This window comes from Cydia fagiglandana, chromosome 9 (genome assembly GCF_963556715.1).
Source record: "Cydia fagiglandana chromosome 9, ilCydFagi1.1, whole genome shotgun sequence".
Taxonomy (NCBI): domain Eukaryota; kingdom Metazoa; phylum Arthropoda; class Insecta; order Lepidoptera; family Tortricidae; genus Cydia; species Cydia fagiglandana.
In genome coordinates this window covers 7,884,402-7,896,554 of record NC_085940.1, presented here as the reverse complement: position 1 = coordinate 7,896,554, position 12,153 = coordinate 7,884,402, and the positions used below count along the sequence as shown (strand labels likewise).

The window sequence follows — 12,153 nt, the reverse complement described above, 5'->3', positions numbered from 1 at the left end:
TACAGTCTATGCTCAATCTACCATTGCAAAACGAGTTCCCGTAGCTCAAGTTGCTCCTAGATACATTATCGACAATCTGGTGGCCACAGGAATGCAGTTCTTGACCACCGCATCTTCACGAACCTGTTCGTTCCATGTGTGGCAGTAATAACTCTGCGATGCTAAATGCAGTTTTACTCTCGTTCCCATAAAAGTAAAAGGAGACTTTAGTTAGTAATGAGTTGGACGAGACTTGAGTCTATTTCAATACCTATATCAGTCACTCGATACAGACACATTTGTATGGAGACATCTGCTCTGCAGGCCTATTATGGCTGCATTTTTATCGTGGAGGATAAAAAAAGCGTAGAGCTCGAGTTTAAGTTAATATGTAATAGAATAGCTAATAGTCGGGTAAAAATCGATTTAATTTTAACGATGATAAAAGACATATAGTTTACATAGAAGACCATTTTTGGGTTGCACTTGCAACAAAGTAGAAATTTTTCGAAATAATAATACAGCATAAAAAGATTTACAAAACAATGCCCGGGAATGTGTGCGAATACGATAATAGTGATTAAATTGAGTCAACGGTTGACTGGAAGAAATCCCTTATAGGGATAAGCCTTTGTACATAATATCTATTTTCTTTTATTGTGTCTTGATCTGTCTTTAAGCACAATAAAGTGTTTACGTAGGTACGGTACATACAAAATTGCGATAAGCTCACTAAAGACGATTCTGAACAAAAACAGCAAAAATCGTATCAAAATAGAGAAATTCGATGAAAATAAGTCGTGGAAAATAGCTTTCCTACCTATTTATTTTATGTAGTATGAAACGTGATCGTGATTTTACTGTACAGTCCGCAGCAGAAGTTGCCAAGCGGGCCAGGTGTTCAAAATGATCTTCACGCGACTTTATTGTCAAGGTAATTTTGAACACCTCGCGCGCTTAGCAACTTCTGCTGCTGACTGTACAGGTGTAAACCCTCTAGTATCTAATAACTTCACGTCTTCATGACCATATGAAGCTTAAAAAATATAAAAACTCATCACTGTGTTATTAGTAAATGCAAATGTTATTAGTGTGAATTGCAATTTGCTCATAAGTGTAAACGTGGATCTCATTTAATTGTTTGTAATAGGATCTGATAGCTTATAATAGAAGCAAAGTGATACAATCATCATAGTTCAGCTGCTTACGATTCCTATTTCACATAATTGCACTAAATGTACATATCATGTAAATTTCATTCATTCTTGGTAGTAGGTAGGTACACTACGTACCTAGTTCAGGCAGGTGACTCATATTTTTAAATGCTGATATCGATTTTTGATTGGAGATCCTTTCCTTAGAACCATTTATAGTTGGGTGAATATAAAAATTAATGCATGAATCATTTTCAATTTTCGTAAAACCTAATTCGGTAATCATAATATGGCCTGTATTATGAGCAAAAAATTAAACTGTAGACTATACTCCTCATACTGACCAACATTTGTTCAGCGACTTTTAATAATAACTTGTGGTTTGATTTTTAATACACTTTAAAGTTTATTCTAAGACGCAATGTATTGCGAATTTTGTTATGATTAAGGAGTGACAAGCAACGTCAATCACAATGATTTGGCGTGGCGATGGCGTCCATTGAAGACAATATTTATTTTGTATGAAAAATAGGGAGTATAAATACTTCATAATTTTTAAAAGTTGTTAAACAAAAGTGTCACCGTTTGAGGATTACAATCTATGTTTTAATTATTTGCTCGTGTTACAGGCCACACCCGGTATAAGATGCTGGTGAGGTGCATTAGGGCATTTCGTACCTAACGAGGTATAATTTCAAAAGACGAATATTTATTACATTATTAGAAGCATTTTATACTTTGGAAACCTATATATGAAGGCGCTTTGGTAAAGATTGTAGCCAAAAATATTTTTTGTTTCTATTGCTCGAGTATAAAGGTTATTACCTAATGAATAAAGTTCATAAGTAGATATTTGATTTTAGAAATTATCCGTAAAGTTACCCCAATACTCTTCACAGATTATGCGCCTCGAATTCCACAGGATCGGATCTACTGTATCAATCACACCTATTCAATGCATCGTACCATTCGTACCCCATCGTCGGCACACACAACTGACCAATTTTAAACCTTATTACAACGAGCAAAGGGCTACCAATATTCAGTTAAAATTTTAAACGTATGTTGTTAGTCTATCGCAAGCTTTTACGAGTTAGATAGCGAAAAGTGGGCCCAGTTAGCGTGTAGGTGTACTTAGGTACCTAGTGAAGATTAACTTTGCCTTTATATCACTGATATATATAAAAATAATGCCAGACAAACACATAAAACATCCGCGCAGCTTATACAGAACCCTCTTTATTTTACACTATTTTTTCCTATCCGTAATCATTCGCCAAAGGCACGACGCGACGTTTTGTTTTTGCCGCGCTTACCTGGTTATTCACTCGTGACCTTTAGCAAATGCGTGAGGAATTACCCGCTGGGAATGCAAGGGAGATGGCGGTACCAATTTGTTGTTGAATAATCTTACAGCAAGGGTTTAAGATAATTATCTGGCCTGGCCCTGAATATCCATCGCACACCGAGCGCCAGCAAACGTTAGCTCGCACAAGGAACCAGGGGGCCGATTTTTGAATTTCGATCACTCGATTTCGTCACTCGAAAATCGGTGGAAAACGGCGAAAACCTAATTTTTGAAATATGGACGCTCGTTATTTGAAATCTAGTGGTATTGACCACTCGATTTCAATTCTATTAGTAGAATTTAAACGCCTAGTAGTGGAGATATCATTTAACAAAATACACGAAATCGAGTGGTCGAATTTCAAAAATCGGCCCCCAGTATAATGTGATCTCCGGGTAGGTTAGGATAGTTAGTTTAAATTCCGAGGTTACAATTATACTGGTTATATCGAGACAATTGCTTGCTAATGTAATACGAAGAATAGTCCAGACAAGAGCCCATTTATGCTTACCTTTCGTCTACACGGATTATTTTCAGTTTTGTTGCTAATAAGATTTATCAGGCGCTACATTTGTTTATGCAAATACGATGGATGTGATAATTCTAGGACGCATACATGTTCGCAGAGAGGTTTGACTGCCAGTACCTGAATCACTGTCATATGATTCACGTGCTGGTGTCCAAGCCTCTCTAAGGCTCTTATTGTTTGGTGTTTTAGTATAAGTTAGAATGTAATGATTTAATTTATTTTAATTTTAATGTAAATAAGTTATTTTAATCTTAATCTTAATTTTAATATCAATGTAATATGATCCTAAGTTGGTCGAAATAAACGATTTTATTATTATTATTTATTATATACTCGTAATAGTCGTAATGTTCTTAGTACAGAATATTAAACAAGCAATAAATAAACCGGCAGTGTCATTATAAAGTTGCGGTGCTGATCAATTGTTATTTATATAATGGTGGTGCAAAATACGTTATCAAATAACTAGTACTTATTAGAATATTTTTCTATGCTTACACGATTTTTCGGTTCCATTTGTTCCATAGACCGTACCTCTACAACCATTTATTTTGACCAAGTCCCGCTCCATAAGTAGCATTTACTGCATTTATTACGGTTAAAATATCAAATCACTAGACCTACCTGTATTAAAAGATGTGTTTGGGACATTGGTTATCCGGTAGTATCTATTGCTACAAAGTGCATACAAACAAGTTCTTACTAAATTGGTTCACTGTTTTTGAAGTTGTCGTGTAGGATTACTGACGTGCCATCACGTCTGAATAGGCCACTGTAGCTGTACAAGAGCACGTTCGTTCATACAATTTTCATCTTCTGTAGAATGATATAATAGGTAATCAATATAATTGTCTCATATGGCCAGTAATAAAGTACACGTACACACACATTATAAAATGGCTAATGTGTAATTTTGGAGTGTATATTTAGAACAGCCAATTACCTATTACTTGATTTTGGAGTTGGCTCACTAGGGAAGTTGATACAACCCATTAATCTGGCAAAGTATGGCTGCAAAGGCTGCAAATGATGAAAAACCTTCTGTACCTTTAGCGACAATACATTTAAAATTATTTAAGGGTGCAAATATACAAAAACATAGACGCCTAGGTAGTTGACACTTGGCTAAACTCGATATAAAAGGAATAACTTGATAATTTATATTTTTATAATAAAAAACTGGTCTCGCACTGTTTTTAACCATAAATTTTATACAATAATAGATCAAGATCAACACGAGTTCAACCCATCCCTTGCATTCAACGAAACTGTATAAATATAGGTACTATTCGATTCGATATCTTAACATAGATGTATATGTACAAATTCAATTAGATTTTTGAATTCACAGAGATTAAAGAAAGTTACAAATTCGAAATCACAAAAATCTCCCTGGGTCTAACGAGTATAGAGTAAATTTTCCCAATATCGTTAAGGTGTTATACGAGGTTAGAAAACTTATTCTTTAGAGATGAGGATCGAAAAAACGTCTAGATGCGCGAGAGTTCGCAATTAAACGATCTGAGATAGCGGTGATGAATGTGGACAGGCCCAGGCCATCGCCGGGGGCGTATGCCATACTCTTTATATGACTATGTGAGTTGAGGCTTATGGTGTTATTTACATTAAATAAAGTAATAAGCTCAGTTTGGACACTTGATCATTTTGTGATATCACGTTCACTTATGACTTATGAGATATAATGTAGGTTAAACTCGGTTAAGTCAGGTCGTTCAGTAACTGATTCAGGCGGTTAAAATGTACAAATTGTTTGTTTACTTTTATATAAATACCTAAAGATACAGACTACAGAAGGAACCCTAAAATACAGAATATAAACAACAGTATTTAGTAGGTGTTGGTGGTAAGGGTTTATTTTTCATATGCCGTCTCATCATGAAAAAGGTTGAAACAGTTACTCGAACTTCAAAATCAGCACTCGAACTAACTTTAAATTTACCATCATTCCCTTAATTATATGAGAAAGAAGAATCTATAACCTGAACACGCAATTTTAAGTATGGCGAGGCATCCAGAACCATCAAGTACCTATTATGAGACGTGCACTGAATACAGTCACCAGTTTAATATCCCAGGTTCCCAAGCGAATCGAAATTTTATATCATTACATGTCATGCAATTTCAGCCTAATGGGCACCTCGTTTTAATTATAATGACTTAATGACTTTGCATAATAATAAATGGTGAGTAATCGGTTTATTTCTGGGTATTTTGAGCGAAGTGCGGGGTCAAACGAGGACGTTAGCATTGGTTCGCGTCCGATCTTGACCTACAGCGCATGCAACTTTGAACAACGGAGTTATGTAACGTGTAATTGAGTTGTGAAATATGAGACAACAATGAACTGACTTGTAACTTTATAAACTGAGTACAGTCACCTGCAATAATATGCTAACTACTTACACAACGGAGGCCGGAAGAATATCTGATCTTATTTGTAGAGTCATAAGACAAGAGCGTTATTTTTGCGGCCCTCGATCAGTAACATATTATTGTAGATGTAGATAACTGTACACAGCCGAGCTATACGCACGAAGAGTTCAAAATGCACTAACTACAACAGTTTTAACTTGTAGTACAACTATGCATTCCACCTACTTAGGTACCTAGGTACTTTTAATTAAATAAACTTCAATGGAGGTTAGATCTCTTTTTAAGGGGTTATTTACCAATGTTACTAATTACAATCAACAAATTACATAATTAACATTGCCTTAATTTATTTATCAGGTCGACCTATTCAATGTCTCATGGCGTAAACCTAACTATTACCTGGAAACTAGCTTCTTTCATAGTATCTAACTTCTATTCTCACGTAAGTACTCTCTAGAAGGCGCGTATAACATTCCCTTGGCGATGTTGAATCCAGGATTTTACAACTTCAAATCGTATCATTCTTATCAATCCCGTCACGATCAGAAGTACAGCTTTGGGTGTGACTGCCAAGATCGTGTCTTTAGTGAACACGAGTGTCTCGAAATGGAGACGTGATTAAAATAGGGGTCGTATTATAACGTAGTATTTACCTAACTAGATAGTCCGTCTAAACGTCGGCACAAAGAAGGTGTTATTTTAACGTCATAATTTCATAGAAATTTGACGTTTACGATAACACTTCCATACGCTGTGATATCAAATACAGTGCAGAGTTAGCTTAGTCGGACTCTATATAACTAAGTTAAATAATATACATATATATTTAAATTTATTAAAATGTCAGCAAATTCGTCGGCATCTTTGTACAAAAAGCAAGAATATAATTAATCGTTATTTGAACTATTCTATTTGTTTCAGGTTGACACGGCCGTGTTGGAAACGATGTATTATTGAGAACTATCATGGAAACAAACCTTGGGATGCATAAGTTCTTACCATTTCTATTGCTCGGTCTCTTCACCAGAACAACGTATACAAACAATGGTAAATTTTCTAATATCTATCTTCATTTATTTTCATTTTTTTTATTGGTTATTCTATCTTCAGATAAACTATGACAGTCCTTTTTAAGACCTAGATACCTACCTAGTTGACGTTTTGTACCTAGTCCAAGCGCCGTAATAGGTCCTTTAGTACCTAAATAGCTACAGGCACCAGACAATACACCGTGTATTGTTATTTGTAGTAATAATGACTAACTACCTTAAAATGTTTGAATAGGTGCGCAATAATAACAATGCCCTTATTTTGCAGTTTCCATATCAGAGGACGTACGTCACCCTAGAGTAAGCGGCCGTATAGTCAAGCTATATTCTGGCATTAAACCAGAACCAATCCTATGTTCTGGTGAAGGCTTCCAAGAGGATCCGGTTGACTGCGCCGTCTTCTACAGATGTGTGATAGGAGCTAACAACAAATACACCGTTTTCAGAGTATGTTACCTACAAAGTTTTAAAGTAATAGAAAATTTTACATACCTGCTTATTCCCGCGATCGAAAAGAATTAAATACCTTCTGATACAACCTCTCTAGCATTTACTACCTGTCCGCTTCGTGTTGGCCGTTACATTGTTGACGTCACAATACTAAGCGGTCCTGGGTTGCTAGTTCGGACTTCATATACACCTGACATACTGAATTGCTATATAGGTAATTGAAATATTTTAATTGTTTTCACTTTGAGGGCAACAGGAGTTTCTTCTCTATAGTTAAACATAACCTTACTTATTGAGTACTTCACAAAATTATAAATTTTAAATTATTTTCAGTATCAATGCGGACCGGGCACAGTATATGACCCTGACACAGAGATATGCAACCACCCTAAAAGCACAAAAAGGGTTAATTGTGGTGGTTATGCAGCACCACCCGCTGAACCTGTCAACGAAAATGAAATAGATGGATCACGTGCAGAAATACCATCTCCAATAAAAATAAATCAAGTTTACCCTGAACAAGCAATCAAAGCTGACGCTTCGACTATCTCGACCCAAAAAACTTGGTCTTCAGCCGATTACAAAAGTACAACAAGTGCATCTACAACCCATTCATGGACAACCACGATAAAGGAGCTTCTTAGAGCAACTAGATCCCCAATGCCTCGTCAGCCGACTCCAGAGAGTGGAGACCCGTGTACATCTGACGGATTTATGGGTGACAGTGAAAATTGCCGAAAATTTTACAGATGCGTAGGCAATGGGCGAGGTGGTTATATCAGATACGAATTTTCTTGCAGTGAACTGACGATTTGGGATGATGAGACACAAGCATGTAATCACGCATGGGCAGTCAAAAAGAGAAGATGTGGGCGAGGTAGTCCAGATGATGAAAATAAAACCATCAAATCTGATTTTACTAATGCTGACAATGAAGTGAATTCAGAACAAACTATTCAATCACAATTACAAGTAGCTTATGGCTCTAAAGTTAATCAAGTACAGACACAAATAAGCAAAGGTTCCGTGATACAGAATCAAACACAAATAAACTATGGTGAACGAATAAAAGAAATACCTAATAGTTCATATACAAAACAAAACCAAACTCAAATAGCACATGGTTCAGCTGTAAGTCAGACACAGACACAAATTAATCACGGTAATAAAGGATCCCAAACCCAATTGCAAATTGATCATTCCAAAGAATCTAGTCAAAGTCAAACACAAATACATGAAACAAACACCGATCAAACGACAGCTTCTTCATATCATGGAGAAACACAGCGGCCAAACAATGAGAAACCTGTCACTGGGAATGAAAATAATGAATGTACTGAAAGTGGCTTCATGGGAGACTCGGACGATTGTAAGAAGTTCTACAGGTGCGTTGACAATGGAAGAGGTGGATATATAAAATACGAATTCACTTGTGGAGAAGGGACTATATGGGATCCTAATGCAGAAGCATGCAACCATGAGTGGGCTGTAAAGGACTGTAAAAATAAATCCCCATCACAAACACAGACTCAAACCACCACAACAACAACAACAAGAAAACCTACCACAATAGAAACGATTCCCGAAGAGAATGAAGATGTTGGGTATGGTGGTCAAAATCAACAACCGTCTCAAACAACAACGCACCAAGATAAAACGTCGACAACTACTGAAAGTAGTATAGCTACACAAGCTACTGAGGGTAACCATATCTCAAGTTCCACTAGTGCACCCGGTGAAAATGTTTGTAGTTCCAGTGGATTTATGGGTGACACTCAAGACTGCAATAAATTTTACAGATGTGTAGATAATGGTAATGGTGGTTACACTCGATATGAGTTTACATGTGGTGAGGGTACGGTGTGGGACTCAAATTTGGAAGCATGCAATCACGCTTGGGCAGTTGAAAAGTGTGGTAAAGGAACGCCAGATAAAAATACTCAAGGTCCAACTACTACAACAGACAACATAATGCAAGGCGCAGAAATCGATAACGGTTATCCATCACAGAGTGACAATAATGTTGACCAACCAGACCAAAAACCAACAGAAGCTACAATGCCGAGTACAACAAGTACAGTGACATCACCTTCTTCAACAACATCATCACCGAATAGCAATGCTTGCACATCGAGTGGATTTATGGGTGATAAAAATGACTGCAGAAAGTTTTATAGATGTGTTGATGACGGCAAAGGTGGTTATATTCGTTATGAGTTTACATGTGGCGAGGGTACTGTTTGGGATCAAAGTATCGAGTCATGTAATCATCCATCTAATAATAACAAATGTACAGGAAGTGAAACAGCAACCCAAGAAACTGAAAACGAAGGCACAACTCAATCATCATCTACTGCGCAAAGTGACAGTGATACAGAAGAAAATAATCAAATCACTAGTACCGCATCTACTGGAAAACCAGCAAACAAACCAGCACCTAATAAAGACTCTTGTACTAAAGAAGGATTTTTTGGCGACACAACGAACTGCAAAAAGTTTTATAGATGTGTAGGAAATCAGCAAGGTGGTTTTACTAAATATGATTTCACTTGCGGAGAAGGCACAGTATGGGATCCAGAAATTGACGCCTGCAACCATGAAAGCTCTGTTAAAAAAGAATGCAGTGCACTAACCGATGATCAAACACAACAAGAACCAGGAAACAGTGAAAATGCTGAGAGTAGTACATCGCAGCCGAGTACATCGGGTACATCAGAGACTACAGAAAAGACTGAACAAAACCAAGGTCCATCTAATGACGCTTGTGAGTCGGAAGGATTCTTTGCCAATTCAGCTGATTGTAAGAAGTTTTATCGGTGTGTTGATGATGGTAAAGGAGGCTACACTAAATACGATTTTACTTGCGGTGACGGTACCGTATGGGACCAACAGTCACAAACGTGCAATCATGAGTCAGGTGAGAATAAATGCTCAGTAACTTCTGAAACAAACGCTACTGAGAACCCTCCGTCAGAATCAGGAAGCACCACACAAACTGCAGACTCCACTGATTCAACCACATCTACGACTAAACGCCCTAATAATGAACAATCTAATAACAAAGACCAATGTGAATCGGAAGGTTTTTATGCCAATTCAAATGACTGTAAGAAGTTTTACCGATGCGTAAGCAATGATAAGGGAGGGTACACGAAATACGATTTCACTTGTGGAGAAGGTACGATCTGGGTACAAGAAATACAAGCATGTGATCATGATAACGATATGTCTAATTGTAGTTCTCAAAGTTCTGCTTCTACTACATCCAGTTCGCAAAATGGGCAAGATGAACCTACCACCAAAGCCTCTACCACTACAACCCAGTCTTCTTTCGGGACGGAAAATAATGAAACATCAAGTGATTGTTCCAATAATTCAAGTTCCAGTTCGAATAATTCCCAGTCAAACGAATGTAAAAATGAAGGATTTTATCCCAATAAAAATGACTGTAAAAAGTTCTACCGATGTGTTGATAATGGGCAAGGAGGGTACACCAAATATGACTTTACTTGCGGCGAAGGTACTGCTTGGGATTCGGATATACAAGCTTGTAATCATGAAAATCAAGTGAAAAATTGTCAAGGTTCACAAAAAGAAAACCAATCAGAACAAGGACCTACTGAACAAAATCCATCTCAAACAACAGAAGCAACCAGTACAACTAAAACATCGACAACCGAATCTTCAAATGAAACCAAACCACAAAACAGTAATGACAAATGTGAAAATGAAGGGTACTTTGGCGACAGCAGTGATTGCCAAAAGTTTTACAGGTGTGTTGATAACGGTAACGGTGGTTTAACAAAATACGATTTTACGTGTGGCGAAGGCACTATTTGGGATCAAGATATACAAACGTGTAATCATCCAGGTGATGTCCAAAATCCATCATGTAATAATAATACAACTACCACATCTACAACTACTGAAACCTCAAGTGAAACATCGTCAACCACTACTACGGGATCGCCAACAAGCTCTTCGTCATCATCCTTGTCAACAACTGAAAGCTCATCTGACTGTTCTCAAGGTTCCACGCAAAAACCTCAAAAATCACAAGTCAATTGCACTAAAGCAGGATTTTACGCTGATCCTGATGACTGTAAGAAATTCTATAGGTGTGTAGACTGGGATAATAATGGTCAAAGGTTTTCGGTTTATCATTTCGAATGTGGAGAGGGTACGATATGGGATCCGGAATTGGAAACATGTAACCATGAAGATTCTGTATACCCTCCTCGTGACTGTTCTGGGTCTCAAAATCAGAATACTGAGGAATCTACGACAACAACAACAACTACAACTGAAAAATCAACAACTCCGCAATCAACGACAACTGAAGAATCAACAACGCAACAATCTACAACTGAATTGTCAACTACACAAGAAACATCAACGACTGAAGAAAGTACGACTGAGCAAACTACTACTGAAAAATCGACAACCACAGAAAAAACTACAACCCAGCAATCTACTACGGAACAAAGTACTACAGAGAAATCGACTACTACTGAAAAGAGTACTACTGAACAAAGCACTACTCAGTCTAGTACCACAGAGCAAACTACTGAACAATCGAGTACTATGGAGCAGTCTACTACAGAAAGGACCACCACTGATCAGACGAGTACTACAGAGCAATCTACAACGGAACAGTCAAGTACCACACAACAATCAACTGCCAGTGAGGAAACGACAACGGAACAATCCACTACTGAGCAATCTACTACGACAACTGAACAATCTACTACGACAACTGAACAAAGTACCACTGAAGGAACGACTGAAAGTTCCACAGAACAATCATCAACTACGGAAGAATCGACCACACAAGAATCAAGTACAACTGAACAGTCAAGTACATCTACTACAGAACAAAGCTCTGAGAGCACTACAACAGAAGATAATCAGGATTCTACTACTGAAAGCAGTTCCTCAAGCTCAAAAGATTGCCCAGAAACGGAGGATGATCAATACCTTTACGTGTGCCCGACTTCATTTAAGCGGCATCCCAAGTATTGTAATATGTTCTATCAGTGCACTGAAGATAATGATACCCATGACCTTGACATAGCTGTTTTCAAATGTCCTAATGACACAATTTATGATGAAAGTAAAAATCAATGTGTTGAAGAAAAAAATGCTGACAAGAAATGTGACGGCGAGAAAGCTGATAGGCGAAGAGTAAAACGTCTAGGTGCCAACTACAAAGAACCGGTAAGTGAGCTAGGAGTTTCATATTAGGTTATT

At 37.3% G+C, this 12,153-nt stretch overlaps 1 protein-coding gene across 2 annotated transcripts in view; it reads left to right on the top strand.

Annotated features, from left to right (window-relative positions):
* LOC134667246 (mucin-5AC-like) overlaps window positions 1-12,153 on the top strand; it is a 43,023-nt gene that overhangs the window by 28,990 nt on the left and 1,880 nt on the right. The window contains exons 2-5 of one of the 2 annotated variants that reach the window (XM_063524574.1): window positions 6,326-6,451; window positions 6,722-6,900; window positions 7,237-10,081; window positions 10,424-12,120. In XM_063524574.1, the coding sequence (XP_063380644.1) occupies window positions 6,370-6,451; window positions 6,722-6,900; window positions 7,237-10,081; window positions 10,424-12,120 (4,803 nt within the window). In that variant the 5' untranslated portion in view covers window positions 6,326-6,369. Of the gene's footprint in view, window positions 1-6,325; window positions 6,452-6,721; window positions 6,901-7,236; window positions 12,121-12,153 lie in introns of both variants that reach the window. The other variant, XR_010098617.1, reaches the window with a different exon arrangement.